Source organism: Branchiostoma floridae, chromosome 8 (genome assembly GCF_000003815.2).
Source record: "Branchiostoma floridae strain S238N-H82 chromosome 8, Bfl_VNyyK, whole genome shotgun sequence".
Classification (NCBI taxonomy): domain Eukaryota; kingdom Metazoa; phylum Chordata; class Leptocardii; order Amphioxiformes; family Branchiostomatidae; genus Branchiostoma; species Branchiostoma floridae.
This window is the reverse complement of record NC_049986.1, coordinates 7,088,004-7,100,312: the sequence shown is the minus strand read 5'-3', so window position 1 is coordinate 7,100,312 and position 12,309 is coordinate 7,088,004. Positions and strand designations below refer to the sequence as shown.

General features: G+C 41.0%; 1 protein-coding gene across 1 annotated transcript in view; it reads left to right on the top strand.

Moving 5' to 3' along the window:
* Nucleotides 1–7,376, top strand: part of LOC118421166 (protein PXR1-like) — a 16,224-nt gene extending 8,848 nt beyond the window's left edge. The window contains exons 2-4 of the mRNA XM_035828327.1: nucleotides 1,283–1,662; nucleotides 6,175–6,239; nucleotides 6,957–7,376. Of these exons, the coding sequence (XP_035684220.1) occupies nucleotides 1,641–1,662; nucleotides 6,175–6,239; nucleotides 6,957–7,376 (507 nt within the window). The 5' untranslated portion in view covers nucleotides 1,283–1,640. The remainder of the gene's footprint in view (nucleotides 1–1,282; nucleotides 1,663–6,174; nucleotides 6,240–6,956) is intronic.
* The last annotated feature ends 4,933 nt before the right edge of the window (nucleotides 7,377–12,309 follow it).

The window sequence follows — 12,309 nt, the reverse complement described above, 5'->3', positions numbered from 1 at the left end:
ATTTCTAGCATAATCTGAAATAACATGTAAAACTTACCTCTTGTGCTTACATTTCATTCAATCAATTCAAGCTTATAACCGTCTGTAACAATCTTTCTTGAAGGAAATCAGTTTTGCCCAGCTACCATATGCAATTCTTATAGGAAAAATACATAATTTTGAATATCTATGGATCATGCACGTATTTGATTGTGACGACCATTGGCAATCGCATGCTGCTCACAGAAAAGTATTTTCTTTATTGTTTTGATATTTTTTATTTTTAGTACTTCAATAACAGAAATATACGTAATTATTGTTTTTCTTTAGCGTTCAGCATCGTAAGCGCCTACTCTTCGACAAGCAATTAAAACCATGTGTTAAGTAGTGGCGCTCGAAATTGGCCTCATTGATTAGCAATAAGATGCTCAGTGATGCAGAAGATGACAGACACATCGCATTTTCCTCCATCTGTTACCTTTCAATCTGATGAGGAAAATTCATTTTGTGTTTTCATCAAAAGTGGGTCTAAGTCACCAGGGAGTTTTCGTATTTCACAACATTAGAATTAGATACAGTGGCACAGTTTTGTTAAAAGGGAATCGTCATTGATTAAGTCATAACTATTTTTCAATTCAGCTATGCGGAACATAAAGCCTGGTAATTGCATTCACCTACTGTATCCGTTTTTTTAAAGAGTTGACCTCGTTGTAACCATAATTACAGTAATTTGAAATGTCGAAAACGCAGTGTCAGTAAAAATGCAATGGGTGAATTGTAGCTAGAACCCATTTTTCTAAACTATTAGACAGGTCACGTCCGGGAAATATTTGAAATATGTTGTAGTCCTACGGGTGGTTGTGTAATACATTATAGCAAATACTTTTAGTGGTGGCCCTTTAATTAGTGACATCACCTGACCAAATGTCACGGTTGGGATTACTTAGTGGTTATTCAGAGGTGGAGGCGAAAGCTGACGGGTCAGAAAATCAGGTAAGGGTCGGGTCACTTTTTTCAAACGTTCGTCGTACTACTATCGCACAAACTGTATCTAATCGTGGGATTGACGTTCGTCTGTCGTACACGATTCCGCTGTCTGTCTTGTCTTGGAAACATTGTCTTAGATACTTGTCAGTTCTATCACAGCTTACTTGAGAATAAAACAAAATTGAAATTGTGCGATGACCTACGACAAATGTGAATACTCCATAAGCAGACATGTATTGTGCTATGCAAAAACTTTAGCATTATCTTTTTCTCATGGCCTATAATATAACTAACTCTTGCTATTTTCCCAATACAGGACAGATGAACAATGAAGACCCTCAAGATGATACACAAGACAGCCATACTACGAGGAACGCTTGGAAATAATTCATCATGAAGACTTTTTGAAAGTTTCGCCTAATTTCCTTATGGTGATGGCCTGATGATGTAAAACTGACATCTTTACGCACTTGAGGAGTAGTTTTAGAATATATTTCGCTTCGTCTTTCAAGTGGACATACTTGGTGAATGGCTGAATTCCAGACGAACACGAGACGATTTAGGAACTGTGTTCTATGAAAATACACAAACCAAGTCAACTCAAGCCTCTTAGATTTATTGCATCGAGAAGAAAGTACTTTGAAGACTAAAAGGTGGTGACCAAACGGGAAGAAATGGCGTCGGCTCCTTCACAGGGTAAGACTGCATATCATGTTGATAGATAATGAAAACTATGAGTATGCGTGTCGAGGGGGGGGGGGGGGGGGCAGGGGGTTACCAAAAAAATTCATGTTTTGTTTTCAAACCCCAATTCCGCAATGATTTCAAAACACTTATATCTATAGAATTTGGTATTTCTTAACTTAATCACATTTCTTTAACGGATTCTAACTTTTCATTTCCAATTTGAAAGGGAACGGAGATACATATACTTTAAATTCCAAGGGGAAAATTACTATAGCTCTTTGTTATTATTGGCTATATTGAGATTACAACTTCCCGTACACATTGGGCACCTGACAAGTAGCATTTCGGAGAGGTTACTTTTGTCGCAGGCCGTCCCGCGATTTTGATGTCATATGATTTCCAAACAGGCTGTGACAGAACCAGTCGCTAAAACGAGCTTTTTACGTACTGACAAGGCAGTTGAGTTGAAAGAACATATGCAAGACTATCGCGAGATGCCCCATTAGTTTGTCGCGCGATTTTGATGTCATATGATTTCCAAACAGGCTGTGACAGAGCCAGTCGCTAAAACGAGCTTTTTACGTACTGACAAGGCAGTTGAGTTGAAAGAACATATGCAAGACTATCGCGAGATTGCCCAATTAGTTTGCGATCTTACGTAGCCTGGGTACCATACGGAAAGTACTTCGCTTCGGCGTCTATTATACACAAAATATACAGTCGCTACTAGGTCTGACATTCATTATACACTATATAAAGTCGTTTGTCTGCTGTAGCATAAGCTTGAATAGGAGCAAACTACTACCCACATGGTACCCAGGCTAGATCTTACGACGATCTTACGACAAAAGTGACCGAGCCCGGTTGCAACTGGGTAAAACCGGATTTGGTGATGACTTTGTGAGTGTATCTCCAATCTGCCTGCTACGTACGTCAAAGGCACCGATGCGTAAATAGCATATGCCAACATGCACACAGCTAAATCCCCATAGCCCAAGCCTCATTTCTCCTCCTAGTCTCACAAGGAAGCAAACCGTGTCTCCTTCAGGTTCCTAATTAGCCAACGGACACCAGATTCAAACGAACTTAACGATTTCAAGAAGCTGTTACCAAATGATCATTACCTTTACCCTCGTATATTGCATATTATCCTCGTGGGTGGTATGCGCGTTAGGAAGTTGTGACCATGAATTCATTACGTATATTCGCATCACCTGAAGAGTACACAAAGTGGATGGCTTTTATTGCACCCATTTTCAGATGTTTTTATTGTGTTTACAATGATTTATAACAGCGTGGTGTAATACATATGATATGAGACGCACCATCAAGACGGAATTCCTTTGCCCTACTTTTTTGTGTCTTTATGGAGTACCGAATAGCAAAGGGAATACTCGGATTCTAAAGTGTATTGGGGGTCATGCCGAATGCACAGGTAATTACCATCATCAGTGATGAAGAAAAATATACTTTGTGGTGGTTACTTAGACATGGTCCGTTAGACACTAGCCTTCAACAATACCGAGGGGGTCTGAGTGAAGTGATCATTGCGGAGGAACACATTCTTAACGCACCTGCTGCCAAACTGGACTTCTTTTGTAAGTATCCTTTTACAAGGGGTGTTTTCAGGTAGTTGAGTGTATAAATGTCATTTTGAAGGTAACCGGTTTTATATGTAACGTTATTACGTATGATTGTGTGATATAATTTCCTGGATATGTATCGAAGAGTTCGGAATTGAACAAAGCCTGTCTGTATTACTTCAGTATGAGTAATCAGTTAAACTTCAGGTAATCAGCGTCCAGGTATCATTTCGCCTTAAAGTTCGCCTCAGTTGTTTTCCCAAAAAATAACGATACATCCGCTAAGCCTTAGTGTGTAATTTTTGTGGGATCCTAGTTTTGTAGCGCCCAGTTAAGAAAATCTTACCTTTTAGCTATGGCGTTTGGTAAAACAGCAACAGCGAGAAAACATGTATGCCACCGCAATGTTCTCCTAATCACACGGTACGAAAAACAAGGCCCTGCACAGACGTGCACTACGAAGTCACGATCACTTGCGACGCCTGGCGAGGTTCATCCAATTTACTACGACTGAAATGCCGTTAAGTCCCAGTCCAGAAGGCAGTGGACCGGAATACTCCAACAGCTTGTGCGGTGACGCGCGGCACTGCAGCCGGTACAAGGTTATTGATCGTACGTCCATACAGAGCTTTAGCTCCTGTTCAATCTACAACAGAACAGGTTGTTCTACTGCAGTATTTATCTTCAATCAGAAGGCAATCCGCCGCCTAATGAAAAAACATCGAGGAACGCAGCATATGTTAGGACATAGGGCTAATGGGATGGTGCATACCGCTTACTGGTCGGTGTACCTTGGAAAACAAATGGTAGCAGGGACCAAAAAAGCAAATAAAACTGCATAGACTATATGTATGAGTTGATAATCATTTCCGTTCAAAAGACGAAAGTTGGCCCACTTAAGGTGGTATCTCACTGCACTTGCGGCACCGGTGCGGCACTACGGAGTTCGAAAAATATTCAACGAATTTCAGAGATAAAGAACGAATGTTCTTACGTTTTGTGTATTTTGTTGTCTTCAAAGTCATACAAATACGTATTACGTAATATTTAAATTATTAAAAACTTTTTGAAGATAACACAACAGTGCTGCAGTGAACGAACCCTGCAGTGCCACATCGGTGCCCCAAGTGCAGTGAGATACCAACTTTAGCTATTTCTGGATTTTTTTCTTTTCCAATACACACTGCAAGCCGAAAAGGACAATATTGTTTTCCGGAAACAAATGACAAAACACTAATATATCAGGTTACCCCAATGGTGCCATCGTAAAAACCTATCACAACCAGGGGACACTGACAGATGTTTCTCAGGAAAACACATAGAAATGACGCCATCTGAATGGGCAATAAAAGTCAATGGAGCTTGTTCTATAGGCATATATGACTCCCTCTTTATAATACTTAATCGTATCAATGGCGGTATATCTATATAAATATTGGCATATGTAGTCCATTGGACGTACCCCGCCTTATAAGAATAAGAAAGAAAATGTATGACCACTTCGTTCTTTGAGAAGCTCAAAGAGCACCGTGCAAAGAGATACAAAAATCAATACGCGAAGTGTTTCTTACACAATGCACTAGGTCATTGAACTGTTAATAGTATATTCCTTAGGCCACAGCAAGTAGATTTTATGGATGACATCAGCGCGCTCATTGATTTTCGCCTGATTTAAAAAAAAAAGAATCTTTTTCCTCTTCGGGGTTGGTCAGACCAAAATCGACAAACATGTTGTGTTGTAGCCTAATAATCATACTTGTAGAAGTGACACTAGGGAGGTAGCCATGACTATAGTTGCAGAAGTGAAACGTGTTGGATAGTTGTAAAAGTGCCACCAATATGGAAGCCATGAATGTAGTTGCCAGCTTGGCAAGTGATACCAGTGTACCACACTAGTATCACTTCAACTACACTAGTTCACTTCTTATTACAGGATTAAATGTCTCGTTAGTTGCGACACCACGTTTTGTCACTTCAAATCTTGTTGCAACGTTTATGGCGACTATTTGGAAAATTTAGCCATCTTGTTTTTCAAATTATTTTTGCACCCTGCATACGATGTCATCCATAAAATTTACTTGCTATTGCCTTATTTGCATATACAAGCATGGATCGTTGATCAAGGACAGTGAGGCGTATGATAAAGCAACGGCAGTTCTCTCACAAAAAGTACTCTAGTACCATTTTACAAGCATTGCAGACGGTTAAGCTTTATCGCACATTTCTGGCACGCAGACAAAACTCTACAAGACAACAAATGTACTTTGCTCTAAAGTTGACGCGAGCGGGAAAGAAAGCTATTTTCATTGATGAAAGATGGCATCTTTGGCTCTGGCGGAGTATAGCTAGGCTAAACTGGACCATACGTTATGGTCAGCTCTTATTCCCGAGGGTCTGGATTGCAGTAAAGCCCATTGAGTCTCAACTAACAAGAACAACGCTGTTCCAATCAGGGATTCCACTCTCTCCATTCGTTTAGAGTCGTCTGAAGATTGAGAGGGTCCATTTTCTAGTTGCTGATGTTGCACAAACCGTTTTCTGTGCAGTGCCGACAAGGCCGAAGCGGGAAACTATAAAGAGATCCAAATTATGCTGACGCCTTTTTGTGACACACAAATTTGTCTTCGACTACATTTCCTGATCCTTGGAAGTACCGGTGAAGGAAAATGGCGATTTGAGATGCTCTTTCCAGGCGATACGGTCGAACGATTATGTCCAATGTTATAAGCGAATGGTTCTCCTACTACTACATGTAGTTCCTCACGTGGTAGATTGCGGATACGTCCAGAAAGCGTGGTAGAGCCAGCTGCTGTTCCGCTAGGCTTCAAGACAATCGAAAACATGGAGAACCTTGGATATGTCAGCTCGCCGAATTTCAAGAGGCACAAGATCTCGCCCAATGTTAACAGGCCTTCTGTGTTCCACTTGTTTCCCGCAGGGCAGGGTGACGAGGCGGCCTCGGCGGAGGGGAACTCGATGAGGTCCGAGACACAGAGTGCAGAGGTACGTGGTCTTCTACTCAAGGCAATCACCAATGATTGGGGGTGGGGGTGGTAGTGTACAAGCCCTGCAACATAATTACCTTAGAAATCGCTATTATCTATCTACTATCTGCCGAACAACTGTAGATAAATGCAATTTGTAAAATAAGTAAGCTTTCTTGGAAATGTTTCACGTAAAGATTGAACAAAGTGCTAATCAATGAAACACATGGATGATGCTGAGTTTTTCCTACGATATTTTACCAAGAAACAATATACCATACATAGTAGTACGTACAGTGTTCAAAGAGACTTGTCGAAATCACAAAAATGAAGAACTTTACAAGAATTCTATTAAGCTGCTGCCTTATTTCTATCAGCTCTGTGTTATTTCTATCATATTGTTCTTTCATATTGAGTTAACGGAAGGTATGTGGTATGGGCAAGGACATATCCTGGTAGTGCACATGTGTTAATTGATTTATTGATTCATTAGGCTCAGCTCCTCAAGTGTATTGGCTATCGGATTGCTTCATATGCCGTTTTATTAAGAGAAAGAACGTGTCACAAGACTGCGTACGTGCTTTTTCGTCAACGCAATGAGCTTGGCATTAAGGATGCAAGAAATTACTGTCCTTGGATAATGTCCAATACCCTTAACGCTAACCGTCTTGACCCGTGGATATATATTTGTTTCATAATTTAATTCAGACGTGAATTATGTATTACGTTGCCGTAGGTGAAGTTCGATATAGAGGTGGACTTTGAAGACGACACTGGGAACGATGCAGGGGAGGGGTCCAGTCACGACGAGGGGAGCCGGGGAACGAGATCCTCGGGTAACCTCACCGCAAAGGACCGTGGGAGAAGTGACATTGACGACGTTGAAGAGATCGAAGAACCAGCTGGAAAGAAGAAAGACAAAAAGGACAAAAAGAAAAAGGAAAAAGAAAAAGCCAAGAAGAAAAAGGAGAAGGAGAAAGATAAGAAGAAGAAGGAGAAAGAGAAGGAAAAGGATAAGAAGAAAAGGGAGAAAGAGAAAAAGAAGGAGAAAGACAAGAAGAAGGATAAGAAGACGCCAGTGGAAGAAGAAATCATCTTGAGTGACTCCAGTGATGAAGGAGGAGCAGACAAGGATGATGACGATGACGATGAGTAAGTAGATTACGTCTTTGTCCAATCAGATGTTCGATTAGTAAACCTCGTTAAGCCATTAAAACCCTTGCCCTGCATGCTGAGCCCGTTTATATGGACATATTTAACCCTTGTCATGCTGAGCTGTATTGTTATTAGTTTGGGGTATTTCTCATGTAAAAGTTGCATACCACTGCAAAGCCGATCGAATGGGGGAGTAAATCTGCAGCAGCAGCACAAAACAGGTCAAGTTTTACTGGTCTGTTGAAACCAGCAGCTCCGGGAGGTCAAATTGGCCAAAAAATCACCAGCAGGACAAGGGTTAAGAATACCGACTGTAAGGTTTGATTCACTCACACCGGAAAGGTCTCCTACTCTTTGATATGCTTACTTTTTCTTTTCGTTCCAATATGATGATTTTCCTTCTTCTCTCTGCCTGGAACCAAAGACCATTTTTACGGGAACAGCAAGGTCAACAGAAGGCCCTTTCGATCAATATGTGCCGTTCTACATGATTAATGTAGGCTTATGGTTCGTTGTGTTTTTACGATTATGTAGGATAAAGGGAAATCCATGTTGTGATTTGTGAGCGTTCAATTTCCTTTATTCGTTCTCTATTCAAAGTGCATAAAGGATTTGCGAACAAACATACTTCTTGTGGATAGGATATTAATTAAGTGAGTCAATTTGATAATTCAATTATTTGAAACTATTGAGCATTTTCCTCTATTCTATCGTGGAATACAATTTATTTTAACTTCTATCCTGTTCTGAATTCAAAATCAATGCAACGTACATGTTTCTGTTACAGCATTGAAGATAAGATATTGCACTGAATACAATTCTTGTATCGGCTTGTAAAATGTGGTCAATATATATATATGACCTTCTGATAGCGATCCACATATATTGGCCGTTGTCTCAGACTGAGCTAAGTCGTGTTAATGCCTCTAATCAACGATTGTTTGGAATGAAAATGTGTACTTTTGACACAAAGTATCCCAATTGTAGCAGTAATTATATCGACCAAACTTCTAGTACACGCTAAATTGCAAAAACAGCGTTAATCTTAATTTTCGAACGTCTGAAAACCCTTCAGACTTTCCTTCTATTCTTCCATATCATGTCAACATAGAATTGACATAAAATTCTTAATTATGTTATATTTGTTATTATGTGCGTCACTACAAGATATTACAACTTAACAGGAGGCCAATATTAGTATCCAAGCAAACGTGTCAGCTGAATGAAAAAAGAGAAAAAAATGTCCAAGAATTTCCATGGAATTGCAGTCAGGTTTTTGCAGTCTGTCCAGCCGGCAGGCCAGTTCACTCCTAACCTAGGCCAAATAACTCCTACTAGACTTGGCCAAATCCCGCTATTACTATTCGGCCAGGCGGGAGTAGAGACTAGTCCAATATCCTTCTTGACGCTGTATGGGCGGTAGACTGTCAACAATCGTATCTAAGCCACGGTATTGGAAGGCGGAGCCCATCCATCTCCTTTCACCGACTTTCACCTACCCAACCGAAAAGTCGTGTAAAGTGTCATCCCAAATGACACAACGTCTAGCCTAGAATCAAACCCGTGGCACGGGGTCTTGTTTCAAGTCCAGCCTGCAGCTGCGGGTGTCCATACGATACGATTACCTATTACACTGTCTTAAGGCCCCCTCTCACTTGACGTGGGGCACGCTTGCGGCATTGCTGCGTTCGAAAACGCAGATGTACCCCCACGGAACCTAGAGGTGCCCCCACGAAACCTAGAGGTGCCGCAAGCAAACCTAGAAGTGCCGGTTGCAAGCGCGACGTTTTTTAAAAAGTTTAGAAATAACGCAAGTGGCAAGATGCCCCCACAGTGCCCCAACGGTGCCCCAACAGTGCCCCAAGAATGCCCCCACAGTGCCGCCACCATGCCCCAAACAGTATCAAGGATATATTTTGCCTATTTTAAACCAAGAATCAAAAGTAAACATCCTTCTATCACCGAAAAACTATTTCAGATGCATTTCTAATAATTTTACAGCGGTAAAAGCGAGCCAGTAAAAATACTGCAAATTCCACAAAACTTACCTTGTATCCGTATTCAGAGTTAACTCAAAAACACATCTTTTGATTTATTTAATGGGAAGTAGGTCATTATCTTATACTTGAAAACAAAAAATAAGTAACTGGTTTATCGATTAACCTACGGATGTAGAGAAAAAGATACAAGTACAACATTCGAAAAGAAATTATCTATGTTGGATGATAACGTTTGCTTTTGAGTTTGCGTTATAACGTTACAAGCAAATCGTTGCTGGTAGCCTGCCGCCGATGAAATACAAAATTGCAGTCATTCGGACCCATGGGCCACATTTCTCTCACTTTTTACAAAAGTATATGGTAGACTTAGACATCAATAGGCTGGCAAGCCATCCACCGACAATGAAAATACTCCGCGTCATAGAAAAAAGGGACGAAATATGAAGCATTTTCATTTCAAATATTAGCAAAATTGGTGAATAAACATATAAACCTACATAATTACACATAACGTTACATGGTGCAAAACATACACATCGAGTCAAATCTGGTATATGGCTCGTGTCCGTTCATTTGGGTCATTTCCTTTACAGTAAAAGTCTTTCAAGGTTATTTATAGCATATGTATCATATAATTCATTATCATAAGGGAAATCTTTTCATTATAAATCTTATTTTGGGGCATTCTCATCATTTTACAGTGATTTTTCATAAATTGACAACGCTGCAATTGTTTATTGTTTATTGTTCATTCACTCCTTTAGTTGTTAACATAACAATGCAGCAACTAATCTTCCAGGAGTAATACACATAAAACACATACAGTTTGCAACATACACACATACAACATGTCAATAAAAAATCATTAAACAAAACACATGTGCCTTATCCAATAATCATCAATCATCAAGCCCCTCATGTGTCTTTAGCTAAGTCTCGCATATGTTTCACCAGCTGCCGTCTGAAAATCCTGGATGTGTTCGCAGTTTGCAGCTCATGTGATAGTTTGTTCCAATCTGTTGCTGCTCTGTATGTGAAAGATTTTTTCAGGCTGTTTGTTTTTGGTTTTTCAGTTCTTAAGTTTTTCCGTGCCGCGTGTCTCGTGTGATAACTATGCTGGTCCGATACCAAATGTAGTCTACTGTACAATGAAGACGGCTCCCTGGCAAGGAGTACCTTGTGAAATGTACACATGCTGCTTGCATAGAGTCTTTCGCTCACAGTTAACCATGATAAGACATTGTGCATATGCTTGATCGGGGTGCGGTTAGTTCCCAAGGTAAGTCTGCCTGCTTTATTCTGCATCACTTGTAGCGCGGTGATGTTCTTTTGTGTAGTAGAAGCCCAAACCGCTGCACAGTAGTCAAGATGTTGCAAGGTAAGTGTTTCTGTTAACATTTTCACTAAGGACTGATCCAAGTATGCTGCACTCCTTCTGATGGCGCCCAGGGACCTAGCCATTTTCTTTATGGTTTCTTCTACATGGCGGTCCCACGTGAGACACTCATCCAAGGTGCTCCCAAGTAGCTTCATTGTTGTTACTTGTTGTATAGGACATCCGTCAGCAAACAAGGTGAGTTTCGGTTTCTTTGACATTTTGGGTCTACTCCCAAGCAACATACACCTTGTCTTACTTGCATTCAAGAACAGTCTGTTTAGCCTCACCCAGTTACATATATTATTCAAATCTTCCTGTAAATTGACCGTTACTGTCTCCACTGATGGTGAGCACGTGTATGCAGATGTGTCGTCTGCATACATTTCGGGTATCGTTTCCCTCACGGCAAAAGGTAGGTCATTTGTAAATATTGTGAACAGCAGGGGGCCAAGGCAACTACCTTGGGGTACGCCACAATTAACCTCCCTAAACGGTGAGTTCGTGCCGTTGAAGTGTACACACTGTTCTCTTCCTGCTAGGTAACTGTCCATCCAATGCACTGCTGTGTCTGAGAAACCGTAGCACGCCAGTTTTTGTAACAGAAAGCTGTGATCCACCAAGTCAAAGGCAGCGGAAAAATCCAAGAATATGACCCCGACGATGTTACCCTGGTCGATCTTACGATACCAGTCATCTACTAGTTGCAAGAGTGCAGTGCATGTCGAGTGATGTTTTCTGTAGGCGTGTTGGTGGGGTGACATCAGGTCATTCACTATGAAATAGTCCGATATTTGAGAACTCACAACTTTCTCCATCACTTTACTGAAAACAGGTAAGAGACTTATTGGTCTGCTGTTCGGCCCGCTTAAGCGAGTCGTAGCCGACTTGGGCAGAGGAACAACCTTGGCTCTTTTCCATGCCGTCGGATACTCAGAGGTAATGAGCGATAAGTTTATGATGTAGCAAAGTGGTCTGGCAATTTGATCGGCAGCCAACCTTAACAGCTTGTTGTCGACATTGTCAAGTCCAGTAGCTTTCCCATCAGATAAGGACAGAAGGTGTTTGTGGATCTGTTCCCAATGTGTCAGTTGAAAGTCAAAACTACAGTCCGTTCCCACCATGACCTTATCCCTTATCAGCTGGAGAAGGTCCCCGTTTGTTTGTTTCCAACCCTGCTCTCAGAGAGTTCACCTTCTGCGCAATTGCCAATAACATGTTCATTTAGTTTAGAAACGCAACAGTGCCGCACGTCAGTGTGAGTGCAAGACAAAATCGGCGAAATTAACACAACAGTGCCGCAGTGAACGAACGCAGCAATGCCGCAAGCGTGCCCCACGTCCAGTGAGAGGGGACCTTTACCTATACTTACCAGCACTCAGTCCTCCTCGACAAACTTTCTGGGATACTTGGCCTAGCTAACTTCAACACTCCTGCTAATAATTCGAAACAAATGTTAATTTTACGTGGTAGTCTCCTCTGTTCCTTTAAAGTCAATTCTAACATGATTTCGGCCACACAGAGTTATATTACAAATCGTTTTAAGTTCAGGTGCCATT